Here is a 17,124-nt window from a genome sequence, read left to right as displayed (position 1 = left end):
GCTCATACAGTATGGCCGCGAGAGTCTCCATTTGTTTCTCCATCCGCTCCAGTCGATCTTGCATCATCCTCTCTCGGGCTTCATTTGCAATTTCCCGGGGAGTGATTGTCTCCACAGTTTCATTGTCCTTCCTCAAAGCATCCTTCCTTGACACATCCATATCTAATTGTTCACTGCTTTTTCGGTAATTACTAATTTGGTGGTAGCTTTTTATTCAGATCCCCACAAACGGCGCCAAAATGGTGATGCTGAAATCTGCTCGCCCTTTGTCCGACCAGATCCTTTCACCAATGTTTATGTAGCAAATAGTGTGGATGTTAATTTCTTCTTGCTTCCACGATCGCTCTAGTCACTGAAGTTGGAATTGTCCTTCCTTCTCTCACTAAATCTGCGTTCACAAAAATGGATCAGAGACGCCGATGGTTTTGCCGGCGTAAACCCTCCGATGCCTAAGTTAGCACAAGGTGTTTACGGGAAAATGATGCAATTAAGATTCGAAAGGGTGCTCATAACTAGCTCACTGTTTGTACTGAGAATGGTCTGGTTCTAATTTGGCAGAGTTTTCCCTTCTCTCCTTTTTTCTGTCCCTTTCCTTCATGGGTTTCTTTTCCTTTTATAGCCGTTGTCCCCCCTTTCTGTTTACCCTTCATCCCCCCTTTATCTCGGGTAGTGGGAGCTTCTCATGGGGCTCCAACTGCTACATTGTGGGCAAACGTGGGACATTGTGTTTCCTTTGACGGTTCCGGGCATAGCGCAACCGTCGTGATTTCGTGAGATTGTGTCCCCGCTTTTTGGGGAATGGGTACCTGCTCTGTGTTTGCCTCTGGTCGGTATATTCCTCTAGCTGATATTCATCTCTGGTTTCCCTTGTTCGCCCCCGTATTCTGCTCGTACCATTTGGCTGAGGTGATCCATGCCAGGGTGGAAATGATAGCATGGCCGAGCTGGTGCTCTTATCTTCTTAACAGTTTTCTTGCCGATGTTAGAGATAAATTTGAAAAAGAAGGCAGTGAAATCTCTTTACAAAAGCAGCTCCTTTCTGATTTACTGAAGCTTTCAGATTATAGCATACAAAATGTCTACGATGGTATTAACATAATTGGAAGTAGGCTGCAACGGAAAAAAGTTCTTCTCATAATCGATGATGTGGCTGATGTTGAACAATTACAAAGGTTAGTTGGGAGGCGTGATTGGTTCGGTCCAGGCAGCAGGATTCTAATAACAACGAGAGATAGACAGTTGTTGGTGGCACATGAAGTGGATGAAGAGCATATTCTTGACCTTGATGTACTAAATAACGATGAAGCTCTTCAACTCTTTAGTATGAAAGCTTTTAAAAGCCATCAGCCTACGGGAGAATATGTGGAGCTGTCTAAACGTGTTCTGGAGTATGCTGGTGGTCTTCCATTAGCTCTAAAAGTTTTGGGATCCTTTCTAATTGGTAGAGCTGCGGATCTATGGAGAAGTGCCCTACAAAGACTAAAAAAAGATCCTTCAAATAAGATTATGAGTATACTTCAAATAAGTTTTGAAGGATTACAAGATTCGGAGAAGAAAATATTTCTCGATGTTGCATGTTTCTTTAAATGGAGGGATAGAGATTACGTGGCAAAACTTCTAGAGGGATGTAGTTTTTCGCCAGTCATTGAGATAGAAGTTCTTATTGAAAAGTCTCTATTAACTGTTGATGGTCGCATCATACTGCATATGCATGATTTGTTACAGGAATTGGGACAACTGATTGTTACAAGACAATCCCCTGAAGAACCTTGGAAACGTAGCAGAATATGGAGGGAAGAAGAAGTGCGCCATGTGTTGACAAACAATACGGTAAGGAATTATAAAATAGAGAACATGTTGTGCCAGTTAATTTCCTTTACCATGACGAATTTTCAAATTATTGTTTCATTTGCTTATCCTTTGCTTATACTATCAGGGAAGTGAAGTAGTTGAAGGAATGATAATTGATTATCGTTTCTTTCCTGAAAATGAGGTGTACTTAAGTGCAAGTGCTAAAGCATTTTCACTGATGACCAACCTAAGATTGCTCAAAATCGGTAATGTGCAACTTCCTGAAGGTCTTGAATACCTCTCTAACAAGTTGCGGTTACTTGATTGGCATCGATATCCTTTGAAATCATTGCCGTCAAATTTGCAATTGGATAAAACTGTTGAATTTAAAATGTGTTACAGCCGCATTGAAGAATTATGGAAAGGAATCAAAGTAAGACCAACGTTTTTGTCACTAATTATTTTTTTAGTAAATAATTGTTGATAACAATTTTATTATTATAGCTGTATATGAATTAAGAAATATCATCTCAACTCTCTTTCGTTTTCAACAGCCTTTAAACATGTTGAAAGTCATGGAACTCAGCCATTCAGAGAATCTAATTAAGACTCCAGACTTCACAGAGGTCCCAAATTTAGAGGTGTTGGATCTTGAAGGTTGTAAAGGTTGCGTGAAATTCACTCATCTTTGCTACTTCACAATAAGCTGATCTTGTTGAATTTGAAAGGATGTAAAAGTCTTACAACTCTTCCGGGTAAGATTTTTATGAAATCGCTTAAAACACTTGTTCTTTCTGGTTGCTTGAAATTGAGGAATTTTCCACACGTTACGGGAAGTATGGGGTGTCTACGGGAACTTCTTTTGGATGAAACTGATATCAAAGAAATGCCACTATCAATTGAACATCTATCTGGACTTGTTCAGTTGACTTTGAAAGGCTGCAAAAATCTCGAGTCTGCCAATTACTATAAGCAGTTTAAAATGTCTAAGAACTCTAGAGCTCTCTAGTTGCTCAAAACTGAAGAAGTTTCCACAGATTATGGCAAGTATGAAAGATCTGTCCGACCTCTATCTGGATGGAACTTCCATTACAGAAGTGCCATCATCTATTGAACTTTTGACCGGACTTGAATTGTTGACTTTGAAAGGCTGCAAAAATCTATCGAGTCTGCCAGTTACTATAAGCAGTTTAAAATGTCTAAGAACTCTGGAGCTCTCTGGTTGCTCGAAACTGAAAAAGTTTCCACAGATTGTGGCAAGTATGGAAGATCTGTCCAAGCTCTATCTGGATGGGACTTCCATTGCAGAAGTGCCATCATCTATTGAACTTCTGCCCGGACTTGAATTGTTGTATTTGAATGAATGCAAAAATCTCGTGAGACTTCCCAGCAGTATAAATGGTTTAAAATCTCTCAAAACTTTGAATCTCTCAGGCTGCTGCAAACTTGAAAATGTGCCAGACACGCTTGGGAAAGTAGAAAGTTTGGAAGAACTTGATGTAAGCGGAACAGCTATAAGACGACCTACATCCTCCATTTTTCTTATGAAGAATCTTAGATCACTCTATTTTTCTGGGTGCAATGAACCACCAGCATCTGCATCATGGCATTTGCACCTTCCCTTCAATTTGTTGGGAAAGAGTTCATGTCCTGTAGCTTTGATGTTGCCTTCTCTGACAGGTGTGTGCTCTTTAACAAAATTAGATCTCAGTGACTGTGGTCTAGGGGAAGCAGCAATCCCGAGTGATATTGACAACTTACACTCATTAAAAGAGTTGTATCTGAATCGAAACAATTTTGTTACACTGCCGGCAAGCATTAGTGGTCTTTTGAATCTTGAAGAACTAGAGTTGGAAGATTGTAAAAGGCTTCAATCTCTGCCACAAATTCCACCCAACTTACAGTTTGTTAGAGCGAATGGTTGTTCTTCATTGGTGACATTATTTGGTGCATTAAAACTATGCAGGTCAAAATACACAATAATCAATTGTATAGACAGCTTGAAATTGCTCAGAAAGAACGGTTTGGCAATTTCAATGCTACGAGAGTACCTTGAGGTCAGTCGCTTACTCCGTATCTTCCAACTATGCCAAGATTATGCCTGACAATTAAGCAATGGTATGGACTTGTTCATTTTTTATTTTTCAGTTGCAGGCAGTGTCAGATCCAGGCCATAAATTGAGCATTGTCTTTCCAGGAAGTCAAATTCCAAAGTGGTTCATGTATCAGAATGAGGGCTCTTCAATAACGGTCACAAGGCCTTCATATTTGTACAATGTGAATAAGGTTGTGGGATTTGCTATTTGCTGTGTTTTCCAGGTGCCTAAACATTCAACTGGTACCTATTTATTCCATTCATATCCCGCACATGAGTTGGAATGCTCTATGGATGGTTCTGGTGAAGGTCATTACATTTATTTTAGAGGGAAATTCGGTCATGTTGTGTCAGACCATCTTTGGCTACTCTTTTTGCCTCGTCATGGTCATAATTGGCAATTTGAATCTAATCTTATCAGGTTGTCATTTAGATCCATCTCAGATCCTACATGGAAGGTGAAAAGGTGTGGCTTCCATCCAATTTATATGCACGAAGTTGAGGAGTTTGACGAAACAACAAAGCAATCGACTCGCTTTACTTCTTGTAATCTAAATGAAGTTCACCACGATTTTGTTGGATCAAATATGGAAGTGGCTCAAGCCAGTGGAAGTGGCTCAAGCCAGTGGAAGTGGCTCAAGCCAGTGGAAGTGGCTGTTGTGATGATTATGATGAGGAACCACAACCTAAGAGATTTAGACAACTCGAATGAAGGGCAAAGCCTGGTGAATATTATTTTCTCTAAATTCATGTGTTAGTACGCTTCTCAATTTCAATTTATGTTCTTTGAATTTGCACATGGTATTTCATTTACTTCTTATTTGTTTATTTATTGTATCTACTCTGGCAATTTATTTTCATGTTAAATTACTAGAAATGCTCGACTTGGATCAAAAAGTTGGTCAGAATCAGAATGCGTTGCTCGACCAAATTGAAGCATTGAAATTTGTGATCTCTCATGAGTTGAAATTTTTTAATATTATTTTCTTATCGAACTTGAGGTCTAACTTCATTGCTAAGCTTTTCTAAGACTCAGGTCCTGAATTCGAGTTTCAAAGTTAATTTTGAATTCAATGAATGCGTGAGTTAATTTTGAAAATATCTTTTATTATTTTCTTGATTTTCTTTTTGCGGAGTTAGATTATTGCCACCCTTGTAATATTCCCATAAAGTTATTCTTATTTTTAATCCCAAAAACATCGTTTTTTTTTAATACATTCTTCTAATTTTTCTTTTCTTTAACATTCTTGTTAATTTGTATTCCATCCCATACATGAATTATCAATGATGAATTTTTAAATGTAAAATATTGACATAAATTATAAATACTTTAAATTACAACTTTGACTTAAATTACACAGATTTTAAATTATAATTTGAAAGTAATCTTAAGTAAACAAAATTCAATCAATAAGAATTACGAAAAGAATAATATAATATTTTAAATTTAAGCATATTTATTTTGGATAGATGGGAAGTCATGAATGATAAAGAGAAGAAAAAAAATGGGTTGATTACGAACACCAGTAATTTGCAAAGAAAAAAAATATAATTTTATTCGAAGTGTGGTTTTTTTTAAAAATGATAAAGGGGTGCTCCTAGCGTCACTCTTTCCACAAGCACACTCGACATCCATAATCCATAATTTTATTATGCCTGTATCCTTTGTTTACTTCCATCATGATTCAAAATTTCATTCATGCTCGATGAGATCATCCCTTTACTGGACTATTTAAATTAAATTTAGAGGGGGAAAAAACCCAGTTTACATGATCGTTAAAGATGTATTTCTCAAATCATACAAAGTAAATTAATTTACTGAGGAAATTGGCATGAATAATTAATATTATAATTTATCATGGTGTTTTGATGATGTGTGGAGGAAGATTGTGGCTTTAAAAGCTTTTAAATGTGTTTATTGACCAAACAATGTTTAGAGGATTTTTATCTGTTCAAATAGCTATCCTTAAGTGATGTTTGGTTGGGAGAATAAAATGGAGGAAAAAAAATTAATTCAAATTCTATTTTTACTTCCATTGTCTAGTTACATAAAATAAATAAGAATTTAATATCCATGACAATATAGAATTTGAATTCCACACCAAGGAGTCAAGAATTCAAATTCCTTTTATGTTGAAAATTAAAGCTTTCAAAATTATCCTTCAACATTTTAACTTGTTTAATGCCACTAATAATTATTATTTATAATTTTATTTTATCACTTTAATATTATAAATAATTTCATATTAATTAAATTTAATGAATGATTTAAGAAACTTAATAAAATAAATAAACTTATTTATTAATTATTTAATATGAAAAATATAGAAATATAAATTAACCGTCGCCTGAACTATACTGGAATTTCGCCGGACTTCTACTGGACTGTCGCCGGAACTCCACGGGACCTTCATTGGAGCTCCATCGGAACTCCGTTAGACCGTCGCCAGACCCTCAAACCATTACCAGAAGCCGCCAGAACTTCGTCGGAAAGTCACTGGCCACCGTTGACCACCTTTTAATTATATTAAATTATATTTCATATTAAATTATATTAAATAGTTTAGTATACTAAATTATTCGATATTTTATATTAAATATAAATCTTGAATTGTTTTAGGACTTTTTGACATTAAAAAAGTTTGGTATTGATATTAAATTATTGGGATATTATTATTTTACTACCAAAGTTATTCTAACATATCATGTCAATATTATGATTTGCCGAAAAGTGCATTTTACTACCAAACATTTGCGTCATTATCAATTCACTACCATTCCGTTAAGAACGTTAAAAATTTGCTGATGGCATAAGGGCATCAAAGACATTTTTAGTTGTAAAAGTAAAATTGTCTGTTAATTTGATAGATAAATTATCATTTTACTACCAAAATTTTAGGGGAATTATCATTTTACTACCAAGTTTTTAGTGGAATTATCATTTTACTACCAAACTCTTGGGGGTAAAATCGACTTTTAACTCAATTTCCATTAAACATTAACTTTTTCTCAATGGAATAGTAGTGAATTGATAACGACGCAAATGTTTGATAGTAAAATACACTTTTTGGCAAACCATGATAGTGACATGATATGTCAAAATAACTTTAGTAGTAAAATGATAATTTTCCTAAATTATATTTCATTATTAATATAGGTAATTTAGTATTTAAGGTCAAGGATAAAATTATCCAAATAAAAAATTGTAATTCTTTTTCCTATCAAATTTTATGTCAAACCCAATAATGAAATTTAATTTCACTATTCTCCTCCACTCCTTTCTTCTCCCTTCCCCTCCATTCCACTCTTATCCTCTCCTTCTCTTTCTTTAAACCAAACATGGCATTAGTATATACCATAAACTATACTGAGGCATTTATGATTTATTAAATTAGGATTATATCATATATTTGATCTATCATTTATATTTATATTTTTTACTATTATTTTAAGCTACTTACTAGTTACTATTATCTGAATTTATCAGTAAGCTTGCATCTCAAATTGAAATGTTATTTTGCACATGACAATTCATTCACATTCTATTTATTCAAAAATCTGTTATAAATCAGTTAAGGGTTGGTGGCGTGGTTAACCGCGGTTAGCACTTTTAGCGGCAGCTACAATTACAAATAAACACAGGGTCTGATTTATTGGCAATCTTTAATGTGTCCGTTCGTCAGGTAGAGCGAAGAGTTAAGAGAGTGCTTATTGAGCTCACACTCTTCCTTGTCATTTCCTCTGTGAATTTTTACGGGTTTCAAAACCTGAACCTCGGAATTTTGAGGCTACAATGCTTAGTGGACAAATGTTGAACGGTGCCTAAATTGGCAAGCTTGTATTGACGATTTTAGTAAGAAGACAAATATCTATATGAATATGTTCGGTCGCAGCTTGATTTGGGCTCAGAACAAACGATAAATAGACAAAGGAATAATTATATGGAATTTGCTGGCCAAGCTCAACAGGGGAACTGTTGAGGATTTATGGTATAATTCTCGCGCCTATGACGTGTTCGATGATATGCCCACGAAGGAACGTGCATCCCACCTGATGTGTTGCATCAACTCTATGGTTTCCCAGGCAAAAGCAATCAGTCAACAAGGTCAGTTTGTGAAGGTTTGTCCTGTACGAGTCATAGCTAGTGAGCAGATTTTGCGATTCCTTAGCTATAGATATGTATTGTTTTGATTCAATATATTGTTTTGATTTCATATTTTCAGTGCCTTGGTAGTTTATGTATACATGTCTTTAACAAATTTTTTCCACAAACACAGTGCAAACCCAGTGTTTATTTAATCAATTACTTTTTTCTAGCGACTTGACTGTTTTGCAATTTTCTAAATAAAAATATACATGACAGAATTTGATTATTTATTGTTGAATGAACGATGTGGTAGAACAAAGGAATTGTAGAATTTCTTGAGTTTTAGATATAAAACAGAGTCAGGCTGTAGAACGCATGTATGAAGAAATTATCATCATCTGATGATTGAAAATTATCATCACATTTGTTGTAATGATGCTGTGCTTTATTCAAAATTATTTCTTCCACTAGAGAAGCAATCAATAATGGTGTTAATTCTTGAACCAGTGGAAACCAATTAATTTTCTTCATTTGTTTTCTTGCTTGGCTGTAAAATAGTCCATTTGTGGCTGAACACAGAATGTATTTTCTGCGTCTTTGTTGTTTTTTGTTAATCTTTGGCTTAATTTACAATTCATGGCATGTCTGAAAATGGGTCGATGAATATGTTAAAATATGGACTCAGATCTAAATCAGATTTATCCATGATACAATCAAGAGGATTCAACATTTGATTTTTATTTTTCTATTCTCCACCCCTGTATTTAATTTTGGTTGATAGAAATTGACAACTATTGAATTTTTTTTTTCCCTTCAAATAACAGAGACCGCAATGTCAATTTGAAGACTTTGTTGATAAGAATTGACAATGGTTGATTCTTATTATTTCTTTTTTGTTACATAGAAGATGCTTTGGAATTCCCCATCGTTGACATGTAGTTGATATTTAAAACATATTTGATGTTAGCACTTAGAATGTTCGCCGTCAGAATTATTATTAAGAAAATTCCTCTGCTGCTTGCAACATAATCGAAGCTGTAAGTTTAATGCTATGCAGCTCTCTTTATTTTCATTTTTTTTTGAATTTTCAGAATTAATATGAAGAAAAACATCATTTATTTCCAAAACAAAACCATTATCAAGTTTCATAACTTTTTGTGCTGGTAAACTTTGGTCTTTGAGAAATATTTGCGTCTACAACTCTTGATTAATTTTAGTTTTAGTTTAGTTTAATTTTATTTTTTTCCCCGTAAGGTAGAGATGAGTGAGAAACCTCCTTCACTAAACACGGAAAAGTGTTGTAAAGTATGCTGGTGGTCTTCCATTAGCTCTCAAGGTTTTGGGCTCATTTTTGTTTGGTAGAACTCTAGCTGAATGGGAAAGTGCACTACAATGACTATAAAGAGATCCTGAAAGTGAGATTCTTGATGCACTTCAAATAAGTTTTGATGGGTCAAAAGAAATAGAGAAGAAAATATTTCTCGCAATTGCGTGTTTCTATGAACGGAAGTGTAAAGATTATGTGAAAAAAAATTCTCAAATACTGGGATTTTGAACCAATTATTGGAATTGTTAGTCTTATTGAAAAATCTCTATTGACTGTAGATGATTTCTGTGGACAGTGGATGCATGAGTTGTTACAAGAAATGGGGTAGACAAACTGTTAGGAGGCAATCCCCTCAGGAGCCTGGAAACTGCAGTAGATTGTGGGAGGAAGCAGATGTACGTCCTGTATTATCACAAAACAGTGTAAATGTTTACTGAAATTGAACACTTGCAACTTTGGGATCATCACTTGTTTAACTAGTTAACTCTTTGTATAGTTTTATCAATATTTTCTTTCTTTCATTTTTTTCCCACTTCTTTTTTTCTTTTTTTTGTTCTAATGTTTAGGAAACTGATGTAGTTGAAGTCATAGTATTTGATCGCTTTAGCAACAAAGAGATGCATTTCGGTGCTAAAGCCTTTTCTAATATGATCAATCAGACTTCACAAGAGCACCACATTTGGAGGAGCTGATCTTTGAAGGATTTACAAGGCTGCATGAATTCACTCATTTTTGCTGCTTCAAAGAAGCTGAGTTTGTTGAATTTGAAAAGTTGTACAAGTCTTACAACTCTTCCAGGCAAGACCTTTATGAACTCTCTTAAGACGCTTTTTCTTTCTGGTTGCTTGAAATTGAAGGAATTTCCAGACATTGTGCAAGTTCTTTCGGATGGAACTGATATTAGAGAACTGTCATTAGCAATTGAACTTCTATTTGGACTTGTTCAGTTGACTCTGAATGGCTGCAAAAATCTTGAGCGTCTTCCAAGGACCATAAGTGCTCTAAAATATCTATCAACTTTGAATCTTTCCGGCCTTTCGAAATTCAGGGAGTTCCCAGAGATAACTTCAAGCAGGGATCAGCTCTTGGAGATTCATTTGGAAGGAACTGCTATAAGAGGATTGCCAGCATCTATTGAACTTCTTTCTGGCAATATCTTGTCGAATTTGAAAGATTGCAAGAATCTCAAGAGTCTTCCAAGTACTATAAATGGTTTGAGATCTCTTAGAATGATGTATCCCTCTGGTTGCTCCAAACTTAAAAATGTGACAGAGACCTTAGGGAAAGTTGAAAGCTTGGAAGTTAGATTGTCTAGTTGGAATCGGCCCAAAATGCAGAATGATTTCGACTGTGTGGAACAGAGTGCAGTGGAGACAGTAACAAAGTTAGCAAAAGCAGAATTGCTAAGGTACTTTACAAAATTAATAATTTCCTTTATAACATCAATACCGTATTACTTTTATGTGCATTCCTATCAATGTTGTTGGACAGAGATTCAGATTCATGGAAGAAGAATGTTGATAAGTGCATGAAGCTATCTACAACAGCAACATCAGCTTGCTAACTTGCCTGCCATAGGCTGATTCAAATCTCAAGAACCATGCCGAAGGGTTGAATCAAATAACAGCAAATTCACATCGTAGGTGGTCCTTTCTTCCGGCTTAGTCACTGCATCATTTACGATAGCAGGTTCGTTCTATAATAATCTCATACGCACATATCATGATCTTTATTTTATCATGATATGTGATACAGACATTCACTATCTCTATTTTGCTTGTATGCTTTGTTTATCTCTGCACAGTGATATAGACATTCGCTATCTCTATTTTGCATGACTACTATAAATTTAAGCAGAAATTGGTTTTTGAATATGCTCTTATCCTTTATTAATCAAATAAAAAGTTCAGATGTCAGGCTATATGATTATTTGAGCTGTCTTGCGGATGGATTTGTAACGTTACTAAGTAATATTATCAACAATTTTTGGATTTGCCGATCTATATTCATCAATCGCATGCAACTGTAGCATTTACTTGATTTTAGAGCCTGGTCGTAGAATCAATAATGCATTGACAAATACTGATATTATCAAATTACAAGCCTCACAAGTTGCTATTTATGTTATTATTGAAGGATGACTCAAATTCTTTGTGTTTGTTAGTTTTTGTTTGGGCGGGAAATTTAGGTTTTATCTGAATTGACTCTCTTGACCAATGCTTGTATAAAAAATCTGAATAATAATTTACAACATGTAAGGCTTGTAACCAAAAGATGCTTAAAACCAATAATTTCTAATTGAAATGGACAGCCGTAAACCTTTCCCAGGCTTTAAGCAACTTCAAAGAAAAATGTCAAGCTTTCAACCTTTATTTTCCAATCTTTGCTTATTCTAATGAGAAAATACTACAATTTAAAAAAAAAAATGAAAGATTGTACAGGAATTATCCCAAAAGAATATTTTATTCATTTTTCCCGAAAAAATGCAATCACATTTGAAGATGCCCTTAATAAAATACATAAAGAAATCCTTGCTTTTGGTGTGTGGATTATTGAAGCTAGCTTTTGTCAAACATCAAAGAGACCATGTCTTTTCTCCACTAATGACCAAAATTATTCCTAAGAATTACTTTCGGCACACAATTTAGACTAAACTTGTTGTTTGGGAAATTAATTAGAACACATAAAAGTCCTTTCATTGATTTCTTTGAAACAAACTTAATTGGAAATTCAAGTAAAATTTATCATCACTCAGTGCTTGCAATAAGTTCAATTAAGTGGCTTCCTGCAATACACTCAAAAGCTGTAAGTTTTATCTTGTGCATATTTCTATTTTATTCTCATAATTAATTTGCATATCTTGATGTTTAAAAAGATTTAGAAAAGAAATGGAAGAAATCTTTGCATGCTAATTTTGTACAAACTCTTTGCCTTCTCTTAAAGGCTCTGATCAAGATTAAGTAGAGATCTGTGAGCACAATCTCCAATCAGCATATGCAAAAAAATTTCTCTTACATTTTGGGATTTATGATGTAAAATTTTTTCTTTTTCTTAAAATAGTAATTGAGATGCTGATATATTATCTCTTTGGTTCGTTTAAGATCATTGATTTGAATTCAGAACCATTGTCATTTGTCAAGTTTAATAACTTTTTATTTTAGTAATTTTTTTCTTTAAAAATATTGAGGCCAATTAATTGTCAATTATTTTTAATCAAATTCCATCTCACCATCGAGGTCTGAAAAAAATACTACAATTATTATATGTTTGTCCATTTTCATTAGGTGGTTGAAAGGAAATGGAAAATTTTCAGTTTCTCTCTCAAAATATCTTTGCTTACATATATAATTTCGATGATTAGTTATAGCCTTAATATTTTAAATTATTTCTAGTGATATACATGTAACTCAATTATTCTTTCAACATGAAGTTATTGTAACCTTAATATTTTTAATTCTTAATCCAATTAAATGTTGAATATTATTATTTTAAAAAAATATTTAACATTTTTTATAACTTCAGTTATAAATTTAAGGGAAAAGGACACTTACACCCCAAGATTTGGGAAAATAGTCGTCTAAACCCTAAGTTTTTAATAAGAGACACCAAGACTCTCAACTATAATACTCTTTATAAATGGTAAAAAAACTTGACTTTAAAATTTTTTAATACATAAAATATAATTTAAATAGTTTAATTTTTGTAATAGACTAATAATACTAGAATATTTGTAATATGTAAATTAATTTTTAAAATTTAAATTGTTATATTTATTTTACTAACATACTTGTATTTATATAAAAATTTTAAATAAGTCTTTGGGTAAAATAGATTTTAAAATTAATAAATTATATTACATGTATTAATAATATTATAATAATTTTTATAATACTAAAAGTAATTTAAATTTTACTTATTTATTTTAATATTATGTTTCTATTTATTATAAATTTGGTTAAATATAATATAAGATTGTAAAGTATTATAATACTTTTTTTAATATTGAAATTATTTTAAAATGTATATATCATTACATTTATTTAATATCATATTTATTATAAAACATTAAAGTTAATTTTTTTGAGTTATTAGAGCAAAAGTGTATTATGGTCAAAAGGGGGTCTTGTTGTTCTTTATTAAAATATGAGGTCAACGTGACCATTTTCCCAAACCTCTAGGTGTAGGTGTCATTTTTCCTAAATTTAAATAAAACTTTTAAATCAAATAAAAAATCAGAGGTTAATAAATCTAAATAATATGAATTTTGTATCGATAATTATATGTTGTTTTACTTTTATGGTATAAAAAATAATTTTTATTATTTTACTTTTTTATTTAAAAATAATTTTAATCGATTAAATTTTATTATTTAACAGATTTATAATTTACTTAAATAGAAATAGTACAACATTATTAATGATTTTTTAATAATAAATTCAACAAATAAATTTAATATAATAATAATATAAAATATTTAGATAAACAAGATCACGCATACAACACTGAATATGGAACTATCTTAAAGCTTAATGTAATATTGCCACATAATAAAGCTTAAGCAATATAATTAAGCATTATTTATTAAAAAAAATTATATTTTACTAGTCAAATAATAAATTTTGATACTAATAATAGTTTAAAATAATTAAATAAAGAATACCATACATTCTACAGGTAAACATAGTAATGCATTATGCAATATAATGCAGTGCACCAAACATGCCTTAAGCTAGTGTATGTGACCTTGACACTTTGAGATAATCCACAACTCTGGATGAATGTTGTTGTTTGCTTAGTATTGTTCCGAGGCAGTCACTCCACCCCCCCCCCCCCCCCCCCAAAATTTTCAGAACAAATTAATATTGTAATGGCTTCTTCAGGCATCCAAAATGTGTCTCATTGGACATATGATGCCTTCTTAAACTTTCGAGGAGCAGACACCCGTAAAAGCTTCACAAGTCATCTCTATGCTGTTTTGAATGGAAAAGGAATTTATGTATTCAAGGACGACGAAGAACTCGAGAGAGGAGAATCCATTTCACCTAGACTTCTTAAGGCAATTGAAGATTCTAGAATTTTAATTATTGTTTTCTCTCAAAAACTATGCTTCCTCCACTTGGTGCTTGGATGAACTTGTTAAGATTGTTCAATGCAAGAATAAAAATGATCATCGACAAATAGTTTTTCCAATTTTCTATGATGTTGAACCCACTGTCGTAAGGAAACAAACAGGAAGTCTTCGAGAAGCTTTTTCTAAACATGAAGAAGCTTTTAGGGCGAATATAGAAAAGGTGAAAAGTTGGAGAGATGCTTTGGAAGAGGTGGCTATTATCTCTGGCTGGGAATTGAAGGAATACCGGTAGCCATTCTTATTATTATGTATATCATTTTAAACAGCTTTAATCAGCATATGGTTTTCAATTAGCTCGCTTCTATTCAATATATATGATATGATGTGTAGTAGTTGAAATAATATCTCCACATACGAATATTTGCAAACAAATTGGTACAGATGGATACAGATAACACACCTAAAGTTTAGCTATATGTAATAGAATGTTACATTACTTCAATTTTATCCAACGAATATTGCATACTTTGGGTTTTTTCTATTATTGAATTTATTTAATACCACATTCAGACTCACTAATTTGACCATACTGATCTTTCTTTGTTCTTTAACGGCAGGAATAGTCTAAATTTATTTGGGATATGGTCAAGGCAATATCAAGTAAAATTCCTGTAAAATCAGAGACTCTTAAGAAGCTAGTGAGAATAGATTCATGCTTGGAAGAACTTAGGTCGCTTATGGATGAAGGGCTTAATGATGATGTTCGTATGATAGGGATTTGTGGTATGGGAGGTTTAGGTAAGACGACTCTTGTAAGAGCTGTTTATGACTTGATCTCTCACGAATTTGAAGGGAGTAGTTTTCTTGTCGATGTTAGAGAAAAAATATGAAAAAGAAGGTAGTGTAATCTCTTTTCAAAGGCAACTCCTTTTCAAAATATTAAAGCTGGAAGATAATAACATGTGGAATGTTGATGATGGCATCAATATTTTAGGAAGTAGGCTGCAACACAAAAAGGTTCTTCTTGTTATCGATGATGTGGTTGACATAAAGCAATTAGAGTATTTAGTTGGAAAGCGTGAGTGGTTTGGTTCAGGCAGTAGGATCATCATAACATCACGAGATGAACATCTGTTAAAGACACATGGAGTGGATGAATTGTGTGAACCTAATGGACTAAATTACGATGAAGCTCTTCAACTTTTAAACACGAAAGCTTTTAAAACCCACAAGCCTCTGGAAGAATGTGCGAAACTGTCTGAACGTGTTCCACAGTATGCTGGTGGTCTTCCATTAGCTCTCAAAGTTTTGGGTTCTTTTTTGAATGGTAGATCTACGGATCAATGGAGAAGTACCTTAGAAAGACTAAAAAGAGATCCTCCAAATAAGATTATGAGTATACTTCAGATAAGTTTTGATGGACTACAAGATTCAGAGAAGAAAATATTTCTCGATGTTGCATGTTTCTTTAAGTGGAAGAGTAGAGAATATGTAACAAAAATTCTAGAAGCATGTGGGTTTTCCCCAGTCATTGGAATAGAAGTTCTTATTGAAAAATCTCTATTAATTGTTGATGAAGACAACAGACTGCAGATGCATGATTTGTTACAAGAATTAGGACATCAAATTGTCCAAAGGCAATCCTCCGAAGAACCAGGGAAACGCAGTAGAATATTGAAGAAAGAAGAAGTGCGTCAGGTGTTGATAGAAAACGCAGTAAGTGATCGTTAATATACCCAGTAATGTCTCTAACGAATTTTTAGCATCTTCATATTATTGTTTTATTCACTCATCCTTTGCTTATAATTTTCAGGGAAGTGAAGTAATAGAAGGAATAATAGTTAATACCCGCTTTCATGAAAATGAGGTGTACTTAAGTGCAAGTGCTAAAGCATTTTTGCAGATGTCCAACCTAAGATTGCTCAAAATCAGTAATGTGCAACTTCCTGAAGGCCTTGAATACCTTTCTAGCAAGTTGCGGTTACTTGATTGGCATCGATATCCTCTGAAATCTTTGCCATCAAATTTGCAATTAGTTAAAGCTTTTGAATTTAATATGTGTTATAGCTGTATTGAAGAATTATGGAAGGGAATAAAAGTAAGAACAATATTTATATATTTACGTCACTTATCTAGACACATATATTAAGAAATATGATTTTAGCTCCCTTTTGTTTTCAACAGCCTTTAAACATGTTGAAAGTCATGAAACTCAACCATTCAAAGAATCTGATTAAGAGTAAAACACCAGACTTCACAGAGGTCCCAAATTTGGAGGAGTTGGATCTTGAAGGTTGTACAAAGTTGAGTGAAATTCACTCATCTTTGCTACTTCACAATAAGCTGATTTTGTTGAATTTGAAAGGTTGTACAAGTCTTACAACTCTTCCAGGCAAGATTTTTATGAAATCGCTTAAAACACTTGTTCTTTCTGGTTGCTTGAAATTGAGGAATTTTCCATACGTTGCGGGAAGTATGGAGTGTTAGTCAGAGCTTTTGTTGGATGGAACAGCTATTGAAGAACTGCCATTATCAATTGAACTTCTATCTGGACTTGTTCAGTTGACTTTGAAAGGCTGCAAAAATCTCTCGAGTCTGCTAATTAGTCTTAGCAGTTTAAAATGTCTAAGAACTCTAGAGCTCTCTGGTTGCTCAAAATTAAAGAGGTTTCTAGAGATTGTGGCAAGTATGGAAGATCTATCAGAGCTCTATCTAGACGGAACTTTCATTACAAAACTGCCATTATCTATTGA

The 17,124-nt window shown here is 33.2% G+C and overlaps 4 protein-coding genes and 1 pseudogene across 12 annotated transcripts; all 5 read left to right on the top strand.

Annotated features, from left to right (window-relative positions):
* The first annotated feature begins 798 nt into the window (after nt 1-798).
* LOC102620064 (disease resistance protein Roq1-like) lies at nt 799-2,800 on the top strand. Its single transcript, XM_052435900.1, has 4 exons — nt 799-1,830; nt 1,937-2,224; nt 2,346-2,448; nt 2,520-2,800. The coding sequence occupies exons 1-4, from the start codon at nt 799-801 to the stop codon at nt 2,798-2,800; spliced, it is 1,704 nt and encodes a 567-aa protein (XP_052291860.1).
* A 31-nt stretch (nt 2,801-2,831) lies between these two features.
* LOC102614669 (TMV resistance protein N-like) lies at nt 2,832-9,992 on the top strand. Its single transcript, XM_052435899.1, has 4 exons — nt 2,832-3,848; nt 3,940-4,611; nt 9,579-9,695; nt 9,867-9,992. The coding sequence occupies exons 1-4, from the start codon at nt 2,832-2,834 to the stop codon at nt 9,990-9,992; spliced, it is 1,932 nt and encodes a 643-aa protein (XP_052291859.1).
* On the top strand, nt 7,188-11,309 carry LOC112496881 (disease resistance-like protein CSA1). Of its 9 annotated transcripts, none has more exons than XM_052436202.1 (4): nt 7,190-7,991; nt 9,596-9,722; nt 9,867-10,708; nt 10,792-11,308. In XM_052436202.1, exons 3-4 carry the CDS (start codon nt 10,017-10,019, stop codon nt 10,862-10,864), a joined length of 765 nt encoding a protein of 254 aa, XP_052292162.1. In that variant the 5' UTR covers nt 7,190-7,991; nt 9,596-9,722; nt 9,867-10,016; the 3' UTR covers nt 10,865-11,308. The 9 variants fall into 9 exon arrangements, with proteins under 9 accessions (XP_052292160.1, XP_052292161.1, XP_052292157.1 ...); XM_052436203.1 differs by having other exon boundaries at nt 7,191-7,991; nt 10,800-11,309; XM_052436200.1 differs by having other exon boundaries at nt 7,188-7,991; nt 9,596-9,695; nt 9,960-11,309.
* A 2,858-nt stretch (nt 11,310-14,167) lies between these two features.
* On the top strand, nt 14,168-14,663 carry LOC127900701 (TMV resistance protein N-like). The gene is made up of 2 exons (XM_052435898.1): nt 14,168-14,356; nt 14,442-14,663. The coding sequence occupies exons 1-2, from the start codon at nt 14,168-14,170 to the stop codon at nt 14,661-14,663; spliced, it is 411 nt and encodes a 136-aa protein (XP_052291858.1).
* Nucleotides 14,664-15,003: 340 nt separating this feature from the next.
* Nucleotides 15,004-16,467, top strand: LOC127900700 (disease resistance protein Roq1-like; annotated as a pseudogene).
* The last annotated feature ends 657 nt before the right edge of the window (nt 16,468-17,124 follow it).

This window comes from Citrus sinensis, chromosome 3 (assembly GCF_022201045.2).
Source record: "Citrus sinensis cultivar Valencia sweet orange chromosome 3, DVS_A1.0, whole genome shotgun sequence".
NCBI classification, from domain to species: Eukaryota; Viridiplantae; Streptophyta; class Magnoliopsida; order Sapindales; family Rutaceae; genus Citrus; species Citrus sinensis.
This window is presented reverse-complemented; position numbering and strand designations above follow the sequence as displayed.